This window comes from Myxine glutinosa, chromosome 1, assembly GCF_964187855.1.
Source record: "Myxine glutinosa chromosome 1, kmMyxGlut1.1, whole genome shotgun sequence".
In the NCBI taxonomy this organism is placed as follows: Eukaryota; Metazoa; Chordata; class Myxini; order Myxiniformes; family Myxinidae; genus Myxine; species Myxine glutinosa.
The window spans coordinates 99,482,270-99,508,923 of NC_136261.1; the positions used below are offsets into that span (position 1 = coordinate 99,482,270).

At 44.1% G+C, this 26,654-nt stretch overlaps 1 protein-coding gene across 2 annotated transcripts in view; it reads left to right on the forward strand.

Moving 5' to 3' along the window:
- Nucleotides 1-26,654, forward strand: part of LOC137426778 (uncharacterized) — a 48,715-nt gene that overhangs the window by 7,794 nt on the left and 14,267 nt on the right. The window contains exons 4-6 of one of the 2 annotated variants that reach the window (XM_068115652.2): nucleotides 5,550-5,628; nucleotides 5,854-5,924; nucleotides 9,578-9,658. In XM_068115652.2, the coding sequence (XP_067971753.2) occupies nucleotides 5,550-5,628; nucleotides 5,854-5,924; nucleotides 9,578-9,658 (231 nt within the window). The remainder of the gene's footprint in view (nucleotides 1-5,549; nucleotides 5,629-5,853; nucleotides 5,925-9,577; nucleotides 9,659-26,654) is intronic. The other variant, XM_068115662.2, reaches the window with a different exon arrangement.

The following is a 26,654-nucleotide window of genomic DNA, read 5'->3' on the forward strand; positions in this document are numbered from 1 at the left end:
TATACTTCTAATCAGTGTTTCTAGATTGGAAAAAATGTGTAGAAAATGACTAGCTATGGCCCCAAGCTGAAAAAATGTCCCACATACCATTTTTATGCAAATTACTGCTGCAAATTTTATGCAAAATTATGCAAATTTTATGCAAATTTTTGATGAGGAGTAGAGTTGAGGGGTCTTTGAGGGCTTCATCGAGGTGCTCTCGGTTGCAAGACTGGGTCATTCTGAGAAGCACAGCAGGGTCAGAGATCATGATGTTCTCCTCCTCAGTGAATCTCTCCATCAACAGCCTCTCCATTGCCTCACACACTGTTTTGAGGCAAAAGAGGGACTTTGCGTAGGCCTTTCCACTGAGAACACCTTTGAGAGATCCACTTGTTACTAGTTGTGCCTCAAAGAGAATCTCTGCATATCCAGAACCACGCATCTTGTGTCCAGTGAGCATCCCGATGTAGTTCATGGATGTGTGGAAGGGTCCAATCGTTACTACATGACTAGCAAATTCATTTGGCCAGCGCCAGATGATGGGAAGGGCTTTCATGCAGACACCCAGATCAAATGTATTCAGGACCCATCTCTGACCCACCTCAGCAGTTGCTGCCTCGGAACGCTTCAGTAGCTCACGAACAACTGCGTTGTCTGCGATCGGTCTGTGCCTGGTGCCTGCATGGCATGGCAATGGCCTGCAGCCTGTGCCTGGGCTAGGGGGTTTCACCTCTGCAACTGGTTCTCCCCCACCCAGCAAATCAACAGTCGACTACTGCACGCCTATCCACCAACCGATCACAGACAACGCAGTTGTTCGTGAGCTACTGAAGCGTTCCGAGGCAGCAACTGCTGAGGTGGGTCAGAGATGGGTCCTGAATACATTTGATCTGGGTGTCTGCATGAAAGCCCTTCCCATCATCTGGCGCTGGCCAAATGAATTTGCTAGTCATGTAGTAACGATTGGACCCTTCCACACATCCATGAACTACATCGGGATGCTCACTGGACACAAGATGCGTGGTTCTGGATATGCAGAGATTCTCTTTGAGGCACAACTAGTAACAAGTGGATCTCTCAAAGGTGTTCTCAGTGGAAAGGCCTACGCAAAGTCCCTCTTTTGCCTCAAAACAGTGTGTGAGGCAATGGAGAGGCTGTTGATGGAGAGATTCACTGAGGAGGAGAACATCATGATCTCTGACCCTGCTGTGCTTCTCAGAATGACCCAGTCTTGCAACCGAGAGCACCTCGATGAAGCCCTCAAAGACCCCTCAACTCTACTCCTCATCAAAAATTTGCATAAAATTTGCATAATTTTGCATAAAATTTGCAGCAGTAATTTGCATAAAAATGGTATGTGGGACATTTTTTCAGCTTGGGGCCAGAGCTAGTCATTTTCTACACATTTTTTCCAATCTAGAAACACTGATTAGAAGTATATCTCCGGGGGGTGCAGGGGGACCTAGTCTTCCTACTAGACTAATATAGTCTATAGTGATTATGAAGTTAAAGTTGAGTCTAAGAAAACAATATCAAAACATTAGATAGAAGATCCCACTGATGATCTGGATTCAGACCTGAACCAAAATCTAATCGGCTTGTCCGTGCACCAATCAACTCATCCACCAAATTTTGTCCGAATCCGACCACAACTCAAGATATTCTGTTCACAGACAGACAAAACAGACAAACAAAGACAAACAGACAGACAGGGGTAAAAACCTAACCTCCATCCACCTTTGGTGGCGGAGGCAAAAAGACTGAGTATCAGAAAATTACAAAGAATGCTGAAAGAGTTTAATAGAAGATAAAGCACAATAAACAGAAGAAGCAGCGCAATAGGGCGATACCAGGACACTACCAGATTACAAAGGCTCAAGGAGGTAAGCAATATCAGAGCATGTCAGCTGTAAAGGCCAAATATGGAAGGACTCTCACAACTGAAGAAGAACAGTTAGAGCTTTAGGCAGAACATTTTGAGGAAATTCTGAATGGAGAAGACCCTTTCAACCCACTTGACTTGAAATTAATTGATACATCATCAAGAGAGACATGCACACTCGTATCATGTGTAACCACCTTTGGAGGCTATTTTCCCCCTGCAGAGCAGGGGTTGGCCTTTTTGGGGCACCGTAGTCCCCTTTTGGAAGCAATGTTTTATGGCCGGATGCCCTTCCTGCCGCCAACCCTGTTAGTCGCCTCTTGCGACACACAGGGAATTACCAGTGAACTGGTACTCAATTTGCCGACCTCGGAAGGATGACAGACCGAGTCAACCCCCCCTGGCGTAATTCAGCGCTCGACCGGGATTTGAACCCAGGATCCTAGGATCCCAAGCCGGCACCCTAACCGCTAAGCCAACACCAGGCTAACTCGTATCATGTGTAACGGAAGAAGAAATTAAACTAGCCATTCAAAAGTTAGATAAAAACAAGGCAGCAAGACAAAATAGAATCACGCCAGATTTGTTAAAAGTCAATATCTCGAATTCAACAAAAGCTCCATACAACTTCTTTAATAAAACCTGGGATTTAGGAGTACCGGAAGATTGGCTCAAATAAATTATTATAGAGATGCCAAAAAAGGAAACTGGGCAGACAGACTGCAGCAATTGGAGAGGAATAACCTTCCTTTTAGGAGCATCAAAACTTTTGAGCAGGTACACTTACATTGGATAGAATACAAGAAGTAATCGAAAAGATATTTAAGAGAACAGTCAGGTTTGAGAACAGGAAAGGGAAAATTTGCAGCAATCAGATTTTTCTCTTTAGGGCACTGATTGAACAGTTGGTAGAAACCCATTATCCTGTATGTGTTTTTGTAACCTCTGAGCGGAGAAGACGAAAACCCATTACAGGGCTTTGAAAAAGCTTCTGATAGTGTTCATGGAAAGTCACTATGAAAACTCTTGAAAATGTTCGAATTACCTGAAAAGATAATCAAAATTATTGAAACTTATATGAAGGTTTCATCTTTTCGCCAACTCTTTCACGAATAGTAAATATACTGCCATGTGTTAAAGACAACTGAAGAAAGGAAACAGGTATGGAATGGATGCCCAATGAAGTTCCAGAGGATTTGGACGATGCCGATGATTTAAATCTAATCTCAAATATTTTTGGAAAGATTCAAGAAAGGACAAAACTTTTCGGGAGAAAAGCAAGAAGAGTAGGCTGGCAAATTAACGTCACCAAAACCAAATCGATTAGATTCAATACTAAACCTCAAGATCTGCTTTTGCATAGAAATAAGATTGAGGATGCAGGGAGGTTTGTGTATTTAGGAACAATATTGGACATACAAATTGAGGGACTGAGAAAAATATTGAGACCAGTCTCAATAAAGCAAGAAGACCATGAATTGGTCTCAACAATTTATAGACAAGCAAAAACATATGGTTATAATAATCTAAAATGAGAATATTCAATTCCAACAAAGTGAGTTCTTTTGGTTGACACCAAGTGATGGAAGACAACCGAAAAGAAAGAGGGCAAGCCTAGAAGATTTCCGCAGAGATGTTTCGGGAGAATTTGAAATGTTTCTCTCTTAAAAGGTTCGCCCTTAAATCTCAAACAAGTGGTCAGAAGCATTTGGCTGAACAGAACTAGGGAATTTGACAGAGTCACACATCCTGCATTGCTTCCCAAACTCCTTGCCCATGGCATACAAGGCCACCTTGGTGCCTGAATTTCTGACTTCCTCCACTCACATCGTCAACTCGTTGCTATTAATGGAGCCCTCTCTTCTCTCTCCCAATGGGAGCTGGAGTTCCCCAAGGCAGTATTGGGCCAATACATAAACGACATCTCAAATTATATTGGGGATACTCTTCGTTTTTGTCGATGAATACAAACGTATGCAGTACCCCCATTTCACTGATATGCGAACTTCAGTTGCATCACTTTCTGCTGAGCTGAGGGAAGCCCACTGAGATGAGCTGAGGGAAGCCCACTGAGATGAGCTGAGGGAAGCCCACCGAGATGAGCTGAGGGAAGCCCACCGAGATGAGTTGAGGGAAGCCCACTGAGATGAGCTGAGGGAAGCCCACTGAGATGAGCTGAGGGAAGCCCACAGAGATGAGCTGAGGGAAGCCCACAGAGACGAGCTGAGGGAAGCCCACAGAGACGAGCTGAGGGAAGCCCACTGAGATGAGCTGAGGGAAGCCCACTGAGATGAGCTGAGGGAAGCCCACTGAGATGAGCTGAGACCCACTAAAGGTGAGGGAAGAAATTAAGGGCAAGTACACACCAGACGGACTTGAAAAGGTATCATCATGACTTTGAGGAAGACTTGAAGAGTTCAGCCTTGAGATTTGTAAAATGATGTTTCCTGGCTTGTCTTAGGATGGACAAACTTGCTGCGAACCTTATTGAGTGACCTAAAGTGACACTCACAGTCAGGTTTGCTTTCCATGTTGAGGAAGCCAGCCGACTGACCATAACAGCCTCCCCATTGGATTCAGTAATCCAGGGCTGAGAGGATGAGAGGATGCTGGTCAAAGAGCAACCTTAATGACACAGAATATTGCTGTTTGCACAAGCCAAATGGCATGGCCTGCAATCTGAAGATAGCCACAGATGGGATGGGATAAACCAGTGCGTGAAGGTAAGTAGGCTTTTGTGAAAGTATTCCCAGGTGGAATCAATATCAGATGCTTTGAAAATGGCAGCCTAATCCTTTTGTAAGAGGGCAGATTGCAATCCCTGCCAGTGCAAATAGCCAGATTCTGCCTCGTTGAAGTTCTTCCTTTACAATAGCCAGAGAGACATGTGCTTTGAAAAGAATATGGTGCGAGGTTCCCAAGAGGGGCAGAGGAGGAGAAGGAGAGATTGGATGGAAAGTTGGTAATGGCCAGATCCAGGAAAACAGATGTACGAGTTGAAGAGATCGGGGTTTGGAAGTTCACCAATTGGGTCAGACCTTGAGTCGCCTCAAGGTTTGTTATTTTATTGGATCAGATATCACTTTATCCTCATAATACATATCATGTATTTTATAGTAGCTTTCAAGAAAATAATTATGGAATTTTGGCCAAATTATGAACTCCCATGTAAGTCAAGTATACTAGAAAAAAAAAAAAAAAACACCTTTAGAGGCCATTTTTCCCCGCAAAGCGGGGGTTGGCCTTTTTCGGGGACCGTGGTTGTTGTTTTGTTTTTTTGGTCCCCTTTTTGAAGCAATGTTTTACAGCCGGATGCCCTTCCTGCCGCCAACCCTGTTTGTCGCCGTGTGTGTGTGTGTGGAGGGGTGTGTGGAGGGGTGTGCGTGTGTGTGTTGGGGGTGGGGTGGGGAGATGTGTGCGTGTGTTTGTGTGTGTGTGTGTGGATGTGTGGATGTGCGTGTGTGTGGATGTGTGTGTGGGTGTGGGTTGGGGGGGGCAGGTGGGTATACTAGCAAGCACAATAATATATATATGTATATATATCCATGGTAAAAGATTGCCAATGAAAATGTCAATGCTTCCACAACATGATTTTAAAGATTGTAATTGTTGTAAATTCATACCTTCTTCATGACTTGTCACGTCCACGAGCATTGTGTAATTGTAGGATCCACATGTTGTCTAGGTGGGAGAGACTGCATCCATCATCCTTACAGATAGCGGTGTCATGGTTTCAAGCAGTGGCAAAGGACAAAGTAAACCAGGTAAGAATGTTAAAAATGTAACAGGTATGCCTTTGTAAAAAAAAATTGAAAAAAAGTCCATAATTGCACAGCGCATTTATTGATTTACATCTGGCAAAAAAATTTTTTTGCTAAAGTCATGACATCAGCATAATGTACAGTTGTCATCACTCGCTAGTTGCTATGTATATCTATCTCTATACCTACATATGTATCTAAGCTCTCCTTTTTTGTCCTTTTTACAAGTCCCAAGAAAAGTCAAAGAAAAACAGAATAAAATGGAAGAAGAATCTATGAATAAACAAGCCAACTTGGAGGTCAGATGTTTCAAAATCCACATTTTTACCACAAATGTTGAAACAAAAATGTCTTCCTTCTGGTAAATGAGCATGCATTATGCAAACTGCAGTGTCAGCAGTGTATCTACATTTATACCGAGCAAAGCAACAAACGCTCATACACATTTACATAATACCTTGCAAGGATCCACCTGTGAGATTGTTCACACAGCGATGCATTTGCACTACGCTGGTATCCCTGGCGAATCTCCATTGTAAACATAGGCCGTTGTGTGCTGGTAGATTAGAAAAAAATATTTGATTGGCTGTGGCCATACAGTTAGTACTTGTTGCTGTTGTTTCATATGCAGCCATGTCTGCTGGTTGCATCATTTTCTGGAAGTGCCCCTGTTACCAGTAAGCTGGTACTCATTTTGATGACCTTGGAGGGTGAGGGGCTGAATCAACCAACCCACCTGGTGTTATTTCAATTCAACTGTTCAAACTCAAGACCATAAGAACCCCAGCCAGCCACCTTAACCATTAAGCCAACACCAGGCGTATAACTGACCCATTCCACGAAACCGGTACGATTTGGATTATTATTATTATTTTAAATGACCCAAATGTTTCACTTTTCTGAATACCCCACAACATTAAGGACATATTTAACTTGCAGAAAAAAATATTTTCCCATCTCAGGCATTAAATCCCTATTATTATTGGTCATTATTTTATGATACGGCACTATATTTTCTCAACCCCGTTATGGACACTCTGGAAGCTGTTTGAATATGATTATGAACTGTATTTGTAATTAAACAAACATTTTCCTATTCATCAAATGTCCCTCACACTAATTAAATAATTGGAAATATAAAAAGTACATCAATTCTCCCACTTTTGTTATACTAAAGCTTCAAATGTGCCACATTTTTGATTCTTTGATTCTGTTTTTTATCATAAATCTACTTTAGCATCTGACTTTTAACTAAAAAAGGTATTGTTATGATTGCTCTGAACATTTCTGACAGAGTTCAACAAACATTACATACATTTTCATAAAATCTAAAGAAATAAATCACAAAAAATATAGGCGTGACAGGGTTGAGACTAGGATAACAGGGTTGAAGGTGGTAAACGGGGTTGAAGAGACAAATACAGCTTAACATAAATAGTTGTTTTTAATCTCAAATTCAATGTAATATTTTCTATAAACATTGTATTTCATTATGCAACCATTTAAGAAGAACAATAGACATACATTTTAATTTAACTGAATTTTATTAACACTGATGATAACAACAATATACTGTACAGTAAAATGTAAACGTGAGACTGAATAGGTCATCAAAATAAAACAACTTGTGCAGTTTTGTGGTGTGTGTGTGTGTGTGTGTGTGTGTGTGTGTGTGTGTGTGTGTGTGTGTGTGTGTGTGTGTGTGTGTGTGTGTGTGTGTACATGTGCAGTGCAAAACCAACCTGCAGTCTCAGGCATAAGAACCAAGCCTCTGGTCAAACAAGATTTGCAAGGCCTCAGGATAACTTAACTAAATACCAACAAACAAAATAACAACAATATACTGTACTGTGCAGTAAAATGTAAACATGAGACTGAATACAGGTAGGTCATCAAAATAAAACAAGTGCAATTTTGTGGTGTGTGTGTGTGTGTGTGTGTGTGTGTGTGTGTGTGTGTGTGTGTGTGTGTGTACATGTGCAGTGCAAAACCAACCTGCAGTCTCAGGCATAAGAACCAAATCTTGTTTGACCTCTGGTCAAACAAGATTTGCAAGGCCTCAGGATAACTTAACTAAATACCTGTTTTAGTGCAAACCACACTTTGTGCTTGTTACATGTACATAAACTTTTATTAATTGACGGAACATGTATAAGTAGTATAAGAATAGCATGTATGCATATGCATGTAGTATAAGAATGTTGATGAAATATAATAATTAATTTAAATAATATGATCACTTCACAACCAAAGTGTTAAAAACACAACCCCGTCACAATCGCACAACCCTGTTATGATGAAACTAATAACGGGGTTGAGTGTAACGGGGTTGTGATTTTTTACTCAAGATGGCCACTACTCTACCTGTGTTGATTAAGGGGAGACCACATGGCATGCATGATAGTAAGAAATCCAATATATTGTTGAAATAACAAAGATAATTTTCCCAAATAATTGTTTTCTATCTTTATTACATGTAACAGAGTTGAGCTGTTAAGCTTTACGACCACACTATGAAAGTTTAAATTACTATAAAACATTGGACAAAAAGGTGGGAAGTTACCTCTCTCTGCAGCATCTTGTTCAGAACACTTGTAGAATGCCACTTCCTGTTGGTGATGTCACTTAAAGGGCCAGTCCATTATTTTTATGGAGGGGGGAATGACTTGTGTAACGGGGTTGAGTGCGACTGGGGGACAGAACTATATAATGCTATTTTAATGATTAATCATCTATTTATTAAAAAACTAAACATGACCATGAAAAAACAAAGCAATAAAGCACAGATACAATTGTATGTCAATGGCAAAATGTATGATTTTTTTTACATTTTTAGTAGTCATATCTCAAGTCCACTTTCATCGAAGGCCAAAGGGGACATGAAAAAATGGACAAAATAGGTGGTGTCTACTGAAAAAAGCAAGATAATTTATGATATAAAGATAAAATGTATGTAATTTGTTTACAAAATATTAAAGGGAACATTTCAATTGATGATAAAAAGCTTTTAAAATTTGATTTTGGTGACCCGATGGATAAAATACACTTAAAAAGGTCAGAGGGACCGCAAATCGTACCGGTTTCGTGGAATGACCCAACTATTATTACTACCTGCAGTAAATGGAATGGCTGGGATGTGAATATGGCTGAGGCATGATGAAAGAGAAGGCCTTTTCTTTAATAACTAGTATTGCCACATCACTGGGCTGACCATGTCAATTTTTTTTTTTTTTTGTATACAAGATCGAGGCTCGTGAAAGAGCGAACATTAATCACACAGAAAGACAAACCGACACATAAAACATATAACATCAGGAGCGGTAGACAAGATGGGGAGAGAGGGGGAAGGACACAAACACAACATTTGAGAGCAGGGACCGAGAGACATGGAGACATCGAGAGATCTGAGAGAGGGCGAGGGCTTTGGGGGGGGAGCTATTGATACTATTGAATTGAACTATTTGATAACATTTCTTAGAAAGTTGTTCACCACCATCTCAGATCACACCACCCCAAGCCTTACTCCTTCCAAATTACCAGTTTTCCCTCCTGTGAGTTTCCTTCTGTATCCATCTTGTCCACCCTATTCAACCTCTCCTGCCCCCATTCCTCCCCACACCAAGTTTGTCCAAGTCTCCCTCTATCTTGGCCTTCAACTCTGCTGTTGGAGTTTGCCCTCTCTCTCTCTCTACTGTTTCCTTTGTCCTGTACAATCCTGATCCGTTCAATGCGCTAGCTCTTCCACGAGCCTCGACCATCTATAGAAAAGTATCAGCCAACTTAGTTGTAAAAAGTACAAGCAATCTATTTTCTTGTCAACTTAGCTCCCATCTATCATCAATTCTTCATCGAGGATGGATTTGACATTTAATCAAGGCATTTCAAATCACACAATGTTCTTCTTGCCCTCAATTTTTAAAAACAACCCACAACAAAAATATTTTTGTTACAGGAGCGCATGAAAAAGGTGACTCAAGAAAACTCCCAGCTGAAGGCAACTCTAGAAAAAATCAAGAGCAAAATGGAAGCAGCTGTAAGTTGTGACCTTCATACTCCTTTTAATGGCTGCTATGAAAGGAATTGCATTCTGAGGTCTTTTCACAAAAGCACTAAATTTACAACTAACTTTCATAGTTATGTCTGCTTAAGAGCGCAGTTATGGTGAAATTGAAAGGTAGCAAAGACTATACTGATAGTGAAGGATCTGTCAAAGGAGGGAGAATTGTAGACTGGAGAGTTTATGAAGAAGGTGGAGTGAAGGGAGAGGATGGGGCAGGAAGTGATCAGTGAAGCATCTTTTAAGAATTTAGCAAAGCATTTCTAGTGTCCGTCTTCTGTAAGGATTTAACTATTAGAGAAAACAAGTGCATATAGTGACCAATTCAGAATGCGTGAGTTAAGTTCAGAAGACGTTTATTATTTTCACTAGCTCTCACGCCCTCCGGGAGGGAGTACCCTTCTGGGCCCACCAGTACGCAACATGCTGCGCCACACTTGGAAATGAATTTTGTAACTTTTCTCATTTTTGAAAGAAATTTTATTGATCATATATCATACTAAATATCGCAAGATAAAGGAAAATGATTTGTAATAGCTGCTACCACCAAAGTGGTGCTACTTTCACCACATATACATATATGCTGGGTTAGGAGCATCATCACAGCTTTTATGGAGGCTTGGGGGCCCTGTCTGAGAAGGCTGCCAAATGGCAGCCTGTCATTGGCGTGCATCAGTTCCGGCCCACACTCATGAATGGTGAAGAGCCCCCAAGTATGCGAGGCTTCAGTTGATCTAATAGATAGATTGCTCACTACTAATTGATAACCGGCAGGGTTCTTGATCCAGGACGGATTTCAGGATGCACTTCCCACTTCAGGATCAGGTGTGTACCTGAAAGTAAATTGTGGTGACAACGGTCATCCACAAAGTGATCTGCTTCATTGTTTGTGGCTTTATGCCCAACTGTAGTTAGCAGTTGTGGAGTGGGGTCAAATATGCGACAATATTTTTCAGACCAAAAAAAACAAAAACTGGATTTGATGAGACTTTTGTTGATCTAACTAAATAATGTACAATTTATGTTGACACACATTCTGCAAGTGATAGATCTGTACTCAAATAATTGTAATGAACATAAACACATTGTGTAAAAAAAATATAAACCCCCAAAAGATGACGACCACTCATCTATATGCCCATCCCAGCCCTTCTGCCACCATAATTGCTGTATCAAATAAATAAATAACTTCTCTAAAGGGGTATTTGTAAAGACAAAGCTGTTTACTTTGAAGAGAAGATTGGTGACAAACTAAAAGCACTGCATTTAACAGCAGATTTAATTTTTTTTAATTGGAGGGGGGAGAAGGGAAGGTGAGAGGTGACAGGTGCAAAAAGAAACGAGAGCAATGTTACTGTGTCGCCAACATGCCTCCACATAGTCCCTGCGCATCACAATGGGTAGATGCCCTCACTCACTGTCCTAAAAATAAACAAGTTTGATTTAAATACCTTCAGCTGTTTTAAATTATCACTTTTTCACCAGCCATGATAGGTTTCACATCAATCGGTGAAGCTGTTTCGGAGAAGGGATTTTTTAAAATATCGGCGTTCAAGCCAATATGGCTGCCAAACCCAGTGACATATGCCATCAAAAATGTAAACTCTGCATATGTATGGGTAGGGGATTACATCTGTGAAGTTTCAAGTTGATCGGATAAGGTTTGTTTTTATCCAAGATGGCTGCCAAACCACGTGACCTACGATGTCATCATTTTCAAGCTATATGCAACAATGGTGTTTTATATTTGTAAAATTTCGCATTGATAGGGTAAGCGGTTTCAGAGATATAATTATTTAATATTTTCATTCAATCCAATATGGCTGCCACACCATGTGACCAATTATGTTTTCTTGATCAACCTTTAATCATCATGCCCAGTCAACGACACACGTAAAATTTCGAGTCAATCGATTTGGTGGTTTGGGAGAAGATATTTATTTCAGGTTTTAGGTTCAATCGAATATGGGTGCCAAACCATGTGACCTACGATGTCATAAATTTAATATTTCAATACAAATGGGTCATAGATCATATGCATGCAATTTAAGATTTTTAGGATAAGGCATTCGATTAAAACATTTATGGCTGGTATACCACTTCACCTATGGTGTCATCATTATCATGCTTTTGTTCCCCATTGGGAGAACTTGACAATTTTCCCAGTTTCAAATGTTTCTATTCAGCGTTTTCCAAGAAATAATTTTTTAATTATTTGCTTTTAATCCAAAATGGCTGCCATACCACGTGACATATGACATCATAATTATCACAAAAAACATTCTGCATGGGTGTGGCTCCTACCCTGAAATTTTGTCTCAATTGGACATGTGGTTGCTGAGACAAACGAGGTTTAGCCGGTACGGACGGACGGACGGACAACCCAAAAACAAAATGCCTCCGGCCACCTTCGGGGGCGGAGGCATAAAAAAGGAAACACCACCAATATATTTGAAAGCAAGAACAGCCCATCCCATCTTTCCCAAATATGCCAATTGTCCTATACTAAAACTAATTAAGGATGCAAGTCCTCATCAAGGACACAGCTCCCATCGATAACTTAAAATGGGATGTGTAGATTTTACATGAAAATCTATGTAATATTTTCAAGTGTTTGTGTGTTTGTTTGTACATAATTCTTTCACGGCCAAACCATGGCACCTATTACAGGGTCCCAAAATTTTGGATGCAGTTATTTCAGAATCTGGGCAAGGTTTGAAGCTACCACACATTGCCCTTGACGTCCGTTTTTAGGCCTCCAAAAGCGTATATTGGGATGTGGGGTCAGGCAGTGCTGCCACCGCGCAACAGGCAACGACCATGAGGTCAATAACTCCATAGCTTTTCAATGTCCAACACGTCCCAAAACAACCGCCGAGAAAAGCTCACCCAGCTGGGCAGCTCCTGGTATCCCCTACTAGTAACTAAATAAATTAATGCAGGTTGTGGAGATGGTAAAGTTCATCTAACTGTAATAAGGAAATTCTCTGAATATACATTTGATAATTATATTGTTACAGACGCGGTTGTGGATGTTGGTTTACCGAGCGGTTTGGTATGACCGCGTCTGCACAGTTTACCCGATTATACTCGAACGTTGGCCGAGTCGCGCTATGCTAAATCAATTAAGGAAAGGACACAACGGCTGGGTTAAAAGGACACGACACCAGGGGTACAGTTCTCAAGACCTCCGGAGGAGGTTATAATATTACGGAACGTTAGATTACAAGGACAAGAGAGACAGCATAGAAAGGTAGGCACTTAATCACGGTCTTATAGTAACCCCCGACAGACGACAGATAAACGGGACAAGACTGACTCACACGGGGATTGATGGCAAGGAAGGGCAGGTAGTCGAGCCTCAAGGTGCACTCTTGGCTCAGGGACAGAATCGACCCGGTCCGGTCCAGAGATGCGGGAGGTCTCGTCGCGCTGGAGGTGGCGTCTGGTTCTCCTTCGTGGCTGAGGCGCATCTCACGTCACGTCCGGTAAGTGGCTGCGTATATCCGGCGGGGAGTGACACGCCCTCGGCTCGTTAGCTCCGCCCCAGATGGAATCGGCCCGTTGCTTCTTATTGGGTGCGGGGGTTACCGGGCTCCGCCCTTGACGAGGAGCTGACAGCCAGCCCCTTCGTGGTAACCCCGTGGGCGCACATGGCAATGGCGGCTAACCAAGCCGGTGTGAGGACGCACACTCCCCGCACCGCGGCCGCGCCGCCCCCGCTGTGGTTGTAGTTGTTGTTGTTGTTATTGTTTCATGGGGAAGATGGGAGGAGGTATGGGGAGGTCCTAAACTCACTACTGGTGCCATACAATCACATTCTGGTGCAACGAAGAGTCAGAATTAATGGAAACGAGTCCTTAACTGACATAGACTAAGAATAACTAGCAAGATGTCCGAAAGTTGTCTACGTGAGATGCGGTGGACCTGGGCACGACATTTAATGGGGGAAGAAGGGGAAGGTCGGTTCTACAGAGTGTTGTTTACAGACAATGGGACTAGGGAATGGGGGATTGGGGATAGTTGGGGAGTATTGGGGAAATAGGGGAATATTTACAAGCGGATATGGAGGCCAAATCCCATATCCGCAACAATATAATTTAAAACAACTGGGATAATCTCCACCAATTTTGCAGATGTATTTGGGGTACGCTGGGTCAGGTCATTGGCACAATATCTATATATATAAAACACAGTTTGTGTGTGTGTGTGTGTGTGTGTGTAATGTTACCGATAGACTCCTAAACGGAGAGGCTCACGTGCTTGATATTTGGCATAGACATGGCCATTGAGCCTGGGAAGAACATGGCCGACCTAAAAAAAATTATTTCATAATATTTTTTTACCATATTTTTACCTCAGCGCATTTCAGCGAGGAATATTATGCACGGAATCTGAGGCGGTGGCAGAGCAGCGCGCTGATTCGCTCAGAGCGATCACGTGATGTTCCTTGCCGCCATAAACTCACAGCAAGTAGCATAGATTTTAGCATGATTAGCATGATTTAGCATAGATAGTAGCATGTTTCACATAGATTTTTTTTCAGCGACGAATATTATACACGGAATTTTAGAGCAGCGCGCTGATTCGCTCAGAGCGATCACGTGATGTTCCATCCCCGCCGCCAGACCATTGAACATAAAACACAGTTTGTGTGTGTGTGTAATGTAATGTTACCTCCCCTCCCCCCTCTGTCCTCCCCTCCCCCCCTTCCCCTTCCCCCTCCCTTCCCCCTCCACCCTACCTCCTCCCTCTCCTCCCCCTTCCCTCCCCCTCCCCCTCCCCTTCCCCCTCCCTTCCCCCCCTCTTCCTCCCCCTCCCCTTCCCCCTCCCTTCCCCCCCCTCTTCCTCCCCCTCCCCCTCCCTTCCCCCTCCACCCTACCCCCTCCCTTCCCCCTACACCCTCCCCTTTCCCCCTTACCCTCCCCCCACCCTCCTTCCTCCCCTCCCCCCTCTCCTCCCCTCCCCCTCCCCTCCCCTCCCCCCGTTCCCCTCCCCTTCCCCCTTCCCTTCCCCCTTCCCCCTTCCCTTCCCCCTTCCCCTCCCCTTCCACCTCCCCCTCCCCCTCCCCCGCCCGGCAATGCCGGGTACTTCTGCTAGTAATATATATAATGATCTCCAAACCCATTCCTACGTGGGTGTAGGGAAGTGTTGTAGGCCGCCACAAAAAAATAAATAGAAAAACTCGAATGGCACTTGGTCGAGCAAATACCTCCACCAGGCTGAACAGTTTACATGTTGTATCCCACTGATAGGCTGAATCTGCATCTGTACCATCTATCTATAATTCCAGCAATCTCTGTGTGTGTGTGTGTGTGTGTGTCTGTGTGTCTGTGTGTGTGTTTGTTTGTTTGTCTGTGACCGCTGTTTCTCGACAACCACGGGTCCGATATACTTTAAACTTGCCAGGTATATTGCTGGGGACCCGAGGATGTGCCTTTTCAAGGTTTCATATTAATTGGACAAGTAGTTACCGAGCTATGTCCAAAAAACGATTCAACCAATCAGAGAGCAGCGAGCTATCACGTGTGCCGAACGTGCCGAACAGACTCTGCCTCGGACGGCACATTTGAGAGCGTATTCATTTATTTCACGTTGGCAAACTATGTTGGCGTTAAACTATGTTTTAAAACTAATTAAAACTAATTTGCGATTCTTTCGCTTTCCTGCGCGTTTGTGCACGCTATGGCGATTTCTTTACCAAACTCCGCAAGCCGTTCGCTTTGGACCAAACCATTTCATGTAAATAGAGGGGGGGGATTGTCACCGTACTCGCAAGCCGTTCGCTTTGGACCAAACCATTTCATGTAAATAGAGGGGGGGGATTGTCACCGTACTCGCAAGCCGTTCGCTTTGGACCAAACCATTTCATGTAAATAGAGGGGGGGGGGGGATTGTCACCGAACTCGCAAGCCGTTCGCTTTGGCTTTGCGAATGGACCAAACCATTTCATGTAAATAGAGGGGGGGGATATAATTTTAGATATATATATAGTACGGGCATGCCCTAGTAACTAAAATCTCATCAGCTTGTTCTTGTCACCGAACCACCTCATCCACTGAGTTTTGTCAAAATCCGTCCACAACTTTAAGACATCATACTATAATATCGTTTTTGGCCCAAACTCTCAATGGTGACGGAATTACTTGTGTAAACTAAAGAATGATAGTATCCCGGTGATTTGGTGGAGATTGGCTCAGCCATTTGTGACTCTCTATTCATCAATTGTACATAGAGAATTGCTTTATTTTAGCTCGATTTCATCTATCTATAATTCCATTAATCTCTGTGTGTATGTGTGTATGTGTGTATGTGTGTATGTGTGTATGTGTGTATGTGTGTATGTGTGTTTGTATGTTTGTCTGTGACCGCTGTTTCTCGACAACCACGGGTCCGATATACTTTAAACTTGCCAGGTATATTGCTGGGGACCCGAGGATGTGCCTTTTCAAGGTTTGAAATTAATCGGACAAGTACTTACCGAGCTATGGCGATTTAGCCGTTCGCCGTTCGCTTTGGCGTTGCGAATGGACCAAACCATTGCATGTAAATAGAGGGGGGGGTTCTGTGGTCGTTGCGAATGGACCAAACCATTCATGTAAATAGAGGGGGGGGGGGGGGTTCTGTGGTCGTTACTGCCACGTGGTTTCAAAGTTTTTTTTTGTTGTTGTTGTTTGCACGCATGTTTTTTTGCACCCACGTACGGGCACGCCCTAGGATGTTTACACACACACACCCCTACACAAATTTTTTTTTTTTTTTTTTTTTGGCAAGGAACGGGCACCCACGTACGGGCACGTCCTAGCTTATATATAGTACGGGCATGCCCTAGTCTATCTATAATTCCATTAATCTCTGTGTGCATGTGTGTATGTGTGTATGTGTGTTTGTATGTTTGTCTGTGACCGCTGTTTCTCGACAACCACGGGTCCGATATACTTTAAACTTGCCAGGTATATTGCTGGGGACCCGAGGATGTGCCTTTTCAAGGTTTGAAATTAATCGGACAAGTACTTACCGAGCTATGGCGATTTAGCCGTTCGCCGTTCGCTTTGGCGTTGCGAATGGACCAAACCATTGCATGTAAATAGAGGGGGGGGGGGTTCTGTGGTCGTTGCGAATGGACCAAACCATTCATGTAAATAGAGGTGGGGGGGGGGGTTCTGTGGTCGTTACTGCCACGTGGTTTCAAAGTTTTTTTTTGTTGTTGTTGTTTGCACGCATGTTTTTTTGCACCCACGTACGGGCACGCCCTAGGATGTTTACACACACACACCCCTACACAAATATTTTTTTTTTTTTTTTTTTGGCAAGGAACGGGCACCCACGTACGGGCACGTCCTAGCTTATATATAGTACGGGCATGCCCTAGTAATTAGTAATTTCAAGATCCTAAGACCGTAAAAGCACGATTCTGAAAAACTATTTGATGGCCTGAATAAAAGTACAGGGAAGGTAATTGGGATGGACCCAGTGGATGGGAAAAGGTATTGAATGAGAGGACTGTTGGTTTGATGGAGTGAACATTTTGACACAAGACTTGACAAAGAAGACCCACATAACATATTGTTGTGCGATTCCCTCCCAGTTAACACCAGGAGAGTCACGGATGGCCAATAGCGAGCTTTTAACTCTGAAGGCGATGCCCAAATGCGGATTATATATACGCGGGGGAAGAAAGGGGAAGAGGAGGCTGAAGCTTACCTGTCGCGATCAACGGCAGTCTAACCTGCAGGAAATAAACTCACACGAAAATCTGGATTTAAAATGTACAGAAAATAACAAAAGGATTTATTAAAAGAAATGCTGATAACAAGAAACGTGACGGTAAATCAAATTCCTAATCGGGACGTCCCCATACCAGACTTATAACACAGACACAGGAAGAAAATAAACGGGAAAATAATGGGGTGTGTGTGCACTTAGCTTCGATCATTGGTGGGATCTCGTCAGGGTCTTCAAAAGTCGTCCGGGGCGCCGGTGATGTTGCGCGCGCGTTGGCGACAAACAAGCCTCACTCGCTCAGGCCCGAGTGTTCGTCCACACATCGTTTCTGCCTGCAAAACCCTGCACGTCTCCCGGTGGCATCTCCGATTGCTTCCTGGAGCCCGTCATCCACGCGCAATTGCTCGTGAGGTCCGGAACGAGGGACAACACCAACAATGGGGCAAGAGAGAGGAAGGCAAGAGTGAAGGCAAGAGAGGAGGGCAAGAGAGGCAAGAGTCCAGGGTAAGACAGAGAGAAAATGTCGGTCCTCGAGTTCTTTTAACGTGGGGTCGTGACGTCATCAGCGCTTCTCCACCAACCAGCGCGCCGCTTCTTGCTCGCCTCTGACGTCATCGGTGGTCCTTGCCAATCGGCGCTCTGCTTCCTCCTCGGCCCTCCTTCCACCAATCAGAGGGTAGCTTCTTGTTCCGCCCTGGCCAATCACAAGTCCCTTCTTACCCCGGTCTTCCTGTTGGTCAACTCCCACCCAATAGCGAGTTGCTTCTTGCTCCGCCCTGGCCAATCACGGCTCCTCGGGGCGTGTCTTCAGCCTGCCCGTCTTCCGTGGCAATGTAGCTGGTGCGTCCAAATGGCCGTGCTCAGAACTGGCTTCTAGTTGGTTTTATTATTTAGTGCAATTAATGGCCATTTCGTCACTTGTGTCCATTGCAGTGCCATAAAGGACAAAGGATAAATCACACAAGGTAAGACTTACAAGGGATAATTGATCCTTATCCCCTAAGCTAGTTAACATGCCCCACCCCCTCGTGATGGGGACGAAGATACACCTTACTCCGACATTCAGCTAAACAGAAATTACATGGTGATGGTTCTTACCCAACATCCGGAACATAATACCTACACAAATCTACATGACTCTACATATCACTACCCCACAAACATAATATATCAAACTCTGGTGGAGATTGACAATAAGGACAGGATAATTGAGGATGAAGAAATGGGCCGAGAAATGACAGAAAGAGGTGAGAAAAGCCTTTCAACAGAAAGAATAAGAAGGCACGAAGCAATGACCACATTGTTGCAGAGCTGTTCAAGTTTAGCGAAGTGAAAGCAGTGATGTGGCTGAGCAGTGATCCGAGTGGTCTGAAGGACAAGGAAGAATCCGAAGAGTTTGGGCAGGATCGTGATGTTCCATTCCTCAAAGGAATTGTAGCAGGACTAATAATACTTGAAGGATCAGTCTATATTAAATCTACTATATAAGAGAGATGTCTGTCTGTCTGTCTGTCTGTGTGTTGCCATTTTTCTCAGAGTTGGTTGAACGGATCTTCGTCAAACTTTCAGAGGTTCATCAGTAAGTGCCTGGGAGTGTTTTAGGCAAAAAAAAGAAGAAAAAAGATCGGTTTTTTCGAGTTAAAAAAAAAACATTCGCTCGATAGTGCCTGTCTTTTTAAATTAATGAGCTATATACAAGTACACATTCGCATAAATAAATACAATACAATCACCAGACATTTGAATACAAATTTTCACCAAGTTGTTGCTGAAGAAAAAAAAAAAAAAATCAGCAAAGCTCTAATTGTCACTGCATGATAACCAGTCCGAGGTTAGGGTGGGAAGAGGATGTATTGATCACATGTTTCATGTCATGAGTTGATCAAGAACTACAAAATGGATAAGGATCTCTATGCGTGTTTTCTAACCATCTTGAAACAGGCATATGGCTTTGCATGGAGGGAAAGGACCTTGGAAGGTTCTGGAAAAATAATGCATTCCACAGAAAATGATCAGAAATTTGTCCAAGGATAGTCGAGGCCCATGCGAGAATTAGGGGACAAAGTTGAGAATGGTGTAAGGTAAAGACTGGAGTGAAGCAGGGATGCATCTCCCAGCTTGTTCAATGTCCTATTATACCACGTTTCATATAGTCCATAGAGAAAGTCAAGTAGGTGATGGCATCCTGATTGAAGATCAGAAACTGTGGTACTTGGAGTATGCTGATGGTTGTGGTGGTTACAGAACTTGCAACCCTCCTCAGAAGGATCAGTGATGAAAATGAGAAATTTGGATTGAACGCGAGTATTCACAAGACAAAATGGATGATGGTGACAAGGAAGAACCAAAGGAAACATGAGGAATTGAAGACAAGAGATTACGTGATTTTGAAAGCATGTTTATTTGTTTACTTGGGAAGCAGGATAACAGACAAGGAAGTGGAGAAGGCTGCCATTGGTGGGAGAGGTGAGCAGAGAACCAAGAGCAGCCAACCAAGGTGGTGTACAAGGTAGTAGTGATGTCTCAGGTGCTGTATGGGCCAGAGAGCTTGACTTGGATGAAGGAGGAGAAAAGGAGACCAAATGGTTTTGATAGATGCATGTGATTGGATGGATGCAGAGCGTAACCAAAGAGGAAGTGAGGATAAAAATTGGGCAGAAGAGGTGAAGTGAGCTGGCTGAAGAGTGGTGTCCGATGTGGGCTGGGCATGTGTGGGTGGAGGATGGGGGAAGATTGGATAGCCAAAAAGGTGGAGACCAAGAGAAGATTAGATTAAGGAAATGGCTAACCAGCGAGGAATCCAACACCCAGAGATGGAGGCTCAGGATTGGAAGCTTCAGAGATGAAGGATCAACGGAGGGAATAAACCACACCAAAAATCAGAGGAGACAATTTATTGGAAGTGTCAAAAAAGTCATGCTCAGTCAGGGTCGCCAAATGGCAGAGCACTGGTACAGTTTTCCAGAAGACCTGGGTTCGATTCCTGGTCTGGGCAGGTAATTTCCCCACATATATCAATTTATTTATTTAATCCTGTTCATTAATCTTATTGGAGGTTTGTGGCGTTATCATATAATAGAGCAACTACCTTCAAAGCCATTCACTCCTCTGACTCGTGAAATAGGAAGGGAGAGGTGGGATGCACATTTGATATTAGGTGTGTGATTTTGCACACCACATGCAGACATAGATTGAATTAATAGCATTTGCTATTATTTCATGTCTTTGGCAAATCATATTACAATATGGCTTTCGCTTGTCATTGCCTTTCATCACCATATTGTCACACAGTAACTGGAAAGAAATTAAACTTTAAATGAAAAATTCCATTCAATCATTTTCTGACAGCTACATAAACATTCCTGACTGGGAATTTTAAGTGATCAAGAACAGGATGCACCAAAAGCATTCCAATGATGCCACTAAAGGGGAAAAAATGGACAACGGTCTGGAAGGTTTCAGGACGCAACATAACAAAACAGTAGAAAGAGGTGGGAAACGCCCACAGCAGGGTTGAAGGACAAAACAGGAGCTAAGGCAGGACAAGATGGATACAGAAGCAAGCTTTCAAGAAGGAAAAAGTGGAAGCTCGAAGGAGGTGGGCTTGGCAGGGATTTGACGAGTAGAAAATATCATTGTTTTGGATGGGGATGATCCGAGATGGTGGTAAACAGCTGTCTTGAAGTCCTGCAGGGGGGGGGGGGGGGGGCACATTGAAGTTAACTTGGAATTTGGTTCCACAGACAGGAAAAGGGAGGAACGAATGACGAGGTGAGCAGGGATTGAGAGTTTCACCGCAAGGCAGTTCATGGTAGACCGCATATGGCCTGTATAATCCTGAGGCGCATGCGATTTGCACTTCTGGAAGAGGAAGAGACTTCCGGAAGACTCTTCCGGTCGTTCGATTTGGACTCCTCTCTTCTCAGAAGCTCTTCTGCCTCTTCCATTATCCAACAGAAGAGGCGGTTAGAAGAGGAAGAGGAAGAAGAGGCAGAAGAGAAGAGGTTATACTTACGTAGCAAAACTTGCAAGTGAAAACACAATCTGGATATTTGCATCAACTTGTGATGTAGTGTCATCTATGTCTAATTCTTCCATCATAAGCACGAGTAATACATGTTTGGCCGCCATCTTGCTTCTCTTCTGCCTATTCTGCGCAAAGCAATCTTCCGGAAGAGGCTTCTGTGTTTGGAAAAGACCAAATCGCACGCACCTCTGGGGAAGTGGGAGACAACGCACAGAAAGAGCAAGGTTGCAAGACCAGAAAGGAAGCTTGAAGACAGACCATGAACCTGATGTCAATGGGAAAGTGATAGGCCCATAGGTTCAGCTTCACCATGGGCGAATCCAATGATCTTGAAGGCCTTGGTTTCCACAGCGACACGCAAAACAAGATGAGGCAGGGGCGCCTGTCCAGAGGGGAGAGCAGTACTCGAAGCTGTGGATGAAGGCCTTGGAGTAGGAAAAGTGAGTTCAGGTGTGCAACAGGATCCCAGTCAGCAACTGACTGAGACAAACTTGAAAATAAAGCAGGTGGTGCTTCCAAATTGGCTGGCATTAAATGGGTCATAAATTTGCCATAAAATCCAGACAGCAAAACAGAACCCCGTGCTATAGGGCATGCTCCCGAACAATCATTGGGACAGATTCTCCTCCTTCACGAAGATGGCAATGAAGGTATAGAAGGAAAGGTTCCTTCCTGTGTCTAAGTGCTGAATATTTTACTCTGCACAGAAAACATGCAAAAATCTAAAGCTCAAGGGATTTACATGGTGTAACTTGTACTGCACTCGGTCGAGCACATCTCTCCGCCAAGCTGAACAGTTTACGTTTTGTGTCCCACCGATAGGCCGGACCGGGATGCAGAGCTTCATCAAAATCGAATCGGCTTGTTCTCGTCACCTGACCACTCATCCACCAAGTTGTCATAATTCATTCACAACATTGACAAATCATGCTATAGTATATAGTTTTTGGCCCCATCTCTCAATGTTGAATAATCGCTTAACTAGTATCCACATCCAGATTTTCACCAAAATATAATCAATTCATCCTCGTCACACACCCAACCTCTCCAACAAGTTGATCAAATCCATCCACAACTTTGTGATATCATGCCCACAAAGTCAGACAAACAGGGGTGAAAACAACCTCCGGTAGTGGAGATAATTAGTCATAGTGACTACGGGGAAGGACGAACCAACCAGGGGAAGGACGAACCGACGAACCAGGGGAAGGACTAACCGACGAACCAGGGGAAGGACTAACCGACGAACCAGGGGAAGGACGAACCGACGAACCAGGGGAAGGACGAACCGACGAACCAGGGGAAGGACGAACCGACGAACCAGGGGAAGGACGAACCGACGAACCAGGGGAAGGACGAACCGACGAACCAGGGGAAGGACGAACCGACGAACCAGGGGAAGGACGAACCGACGAACCAGGGGAAGGACGAACCGACGAACCAGGGGAAGGACGAACCGACGAACCAGGGGAAGGACGAACCGACGAACCAGGGGAAGGACGAACCGACGAACCAGGGGAAGGACGAACCGACGAACCAGGGGAAGGACGAACCGACGAACCAGGGGAAGGACGAACCGACGAACCAGGGGAAGGACGAACCGACGAACCAGGGGAAGGACGAACCGACGAACCAGGGGAAGGATGAACCGACGAACCAGGTGAAGGACGAACCGACGAACCAGGGGAAGGACGAACCGACGAACCAGGGGAAGGAAGAACCGACGAACCAGGGGAAGGACGAACCGACGAACCAGGGGAAGGATGAACCGACGAACCAGGGGAAGGATGAACCGACGAACCAGGGGAATGACGAACCGACGAACCAGGGGAAGGACGAACCGACGAACCAGGGGAAGGACGAACCGACGAACCAGGGGAAGAACGAACCGACCAACCAGGGGAAGAACGAACCGACCAACCAGGGGAAGAACGAAACGACCAACCAGGGGAAGGACGAACCAACCAGGGGAAGGACGAACCAACCAGGGGAAGGACGAACCAACCAGGGGAAGGACGAACCGACGAACCAGGGGAAGGACGAACCGACGAACCAGGGGAAGAACGAACCGACGAACCAGGGGAAGAACGAACCGACCAACCAGGGGAAGAACGAAACGACCAACCAGGGGAAGAACGAAACGACCAGGGGAAGGACGAAACAACCAGGGGAAGGACGAAACAACCAGGGGAAGGACGAACCAACCAGGGGAAGGACGAAACAGCCAGGGGAAGGACGAAACAACCAGGGGCAGGACGAACCAGGGGCAGGACGAACCAGGGGCAGGACGAACCAGGGGAAGGACGAACCAGGCGAAGGACGAACCAGGCGAAGGACGAACCAGGCGAAGGACGAACCAGGCGAAGGACGAACCAGGCGAAGGACGAACCAGGGGAAGCATGAACCAATGAACCAGGGGAAGGATGGACCAATGAACCAGGGGAAGGATGAACCAGGGGAAGGATGAACCAATGAACCAGGGGAAGGACGAACCAGGGGAAGGATAAACCAATGAACCAGGGGTCGGACGAACCAACCAGGGGTCGGACGAACCACTCGGCATTCTTACTCGTGATTCGACAAGGAAAATCCCAGCATGGTAGCCAAAGGTCAACTCACCTGTTGACCACCTTCATGTTCCGTGCGACCCGTGTCTCGTGACAAGTTATTTTGGACCATCTGGGCTGTGACGCATCATTCGCAGGGGAAAGTGAATTGCACCCCTGGGGACCATACAGACACCGCAACTCAAAAGAACCCTTACTTCACATCTGCTGCTGGTTTTAGATGGGCACAAGTAAAAATGGAGAATTACCAGAGGTGCTGGTGCCTTGCCAAACTTCGATGCCCATGTTCTGTCTGCATTTGACACGGAAGGTGGTTTTTTTTTTGGTTTTTTTCCCAGTATAACTTGTGTCTGAGGCTACCTACTCCATGAAAGATCATTTTATGCATGTCTACTTCCTTTGACTGAGCCATGGGGTAAAGTGGGTATTGGGGTTGCTTGGAGATACACACACTCACCTCCAAGCTGTCTAGCCTGGGTTAGAATCCCGACAGCTAAATTGTCATCTTGGTGTTTCACAGTGAGAACGATTCAATGCGTGCGCCATCACTCGGAGGGATGTTAACTCTGCTGGCATTAGTTGGTGTACATTCAATACCCGTTATTCCCTCCGCCACCATAGATGGATGGAGGTTATCTTTTCACCCCTGTGTCTGTCTGTGAGCAAGATCTCGAAAAAAAGTTGGACGGATTCGGCCTAAATTTGGTGGAGAGATAGTGTATGTGACAAGGACGAAATGATTAGATTTTGGTGAAGATACGGATTCGGATCCGGCTAGTACAAGTTTTTATCAAATGATTCTTCACCATTGGGAGATAGGGACAAAACGATACAAAGCAGAATTTCTCAAAAAGTTGTGGACGGATTTGGACGAAACCTGGTGGACCGGTTGGGTGTGTGACGAGGACGAATCGATTTTGGTGAATATCTGAATATGGATTTGGATATGAGAATTATTTAATTTTTAAGTGATTCTTCACCATCGAGAGATCGGGTGAAAAGCAACAGACATGATATTTAAAAAAGTGATGGACGAGTTATGACTAAACTTAGAGGATGAGTTGGTTAGGTGACGAGAACAAATCGATTAGATTTTGTTTCAGGTCTGAATCCAGATCCGGCAAATCAGTGGGATACAAAACAAACTGTTCAGCCTGGCAGAGGTGTGCTCTCTACCTTCTCAAAAGTTAGGTGAGCAATTACTGGCACCATATCCAAACTCCAAATTTCTGCCTCAACTCACATGAGGCACTGCATCAGCAGCACAGCCACACATGCAGCAATGATGGAAACCAGAAGCCTGAGAATGCACATAAAATTAATGAATGGGGTATATTCAGGGTTCCTAACTTGAGGGCCACAACTGCAGACGAAAAATTGGGTTGCAATGTCATCGCAAAACATACTTTGTCATTTTATATCACAAAGGTTGGCAGGGAGATGCTACTGCGACAACTACACAATCCTCCATGGTATTTTCCGCACGTGAAACCATCGCTTGTGGAGACAAATTCCCTCCAATGGAGGCATCCATTGAAACACCTTGCCCAGTCTGCTCCATCTCAAACACTCATTTTAGATGATGAAAAGGGTTACAATTGGAAATTTTCTTCATGGTATTCCCTACCCACTTAATGTCAGGAACTGAGATTCCAACATCCCACAGACTTCAGCCATCCTGACATGGATGCAACTTAAAACCTGTTTCTACAAAGAAAGCGACCGTGCACCTATTACACACCTGACACCATACATTGACACAATGAAAATGCTTCTCAAATGCCTCTGCTCTTCCTTTCAGATACCACTCAACGTATAGCTCAACTTTACTGGTACATGCTTGATATCCCAGACTTTTGAGACCAGTTACTGACGTTTAATCACAGGATATCTTTTTTCCCACCTCTTCAGGTAATTTTGATAGCCCTCTCACGTTGGTCAAAGTTGCTTTGCCTGCAGTAATCTACATCCTACCCTTTCGTCAGGTTCATTATGTTTTTTTCGTTCAAATTTTTTGGAGATTAGCAAACCTATACATTTTTGGAATATTCAGAGCATGAGGAATCCAAAAATTAATGTTTACATTCGCGTAGACACCTTTGCGAAAATGACACTCAGGACAGTGATGAAGATCTGTAAAAGTATATTCCTGAACGGTATAGACCGAGTAGATCCTGTGTATAGGACTTATAGTTCAATCTGATACCAACAAGGCTGCTTTCTTGCTTTATAAACCCATACCTATAACTTCAAAGGACTTGCAATATCATGTATTATGTAATACAGTTATATCACAAATATAAAGACAATGGTTTTCAATTACCTTTGTTTGTGGCTTTTCTATAATCCTGAGCACTATTTTGAGGCCTTTATTGGATTCCTTGACCCAGAAAACATAGGATTCGCATATTTAATTAAATTTCTAGGTCGACTAGAAGCCGAGATAGCGCAAAATATGTATTTTATGGCGGCCATTTTGAAAATCCAAAATGGCGGCCATGCAGGTGTCTGTGCAAATGCCAACATTGATTTTCGGATTCGCCACGCTCTGATGATTCCAAAAATACACAGGTTTGCTAATCTCCAAAATTTTGAACGAAATTATATTTGTTAACATAGTGAACCTGACTACTTCAGGAATGGTTCGGACAAA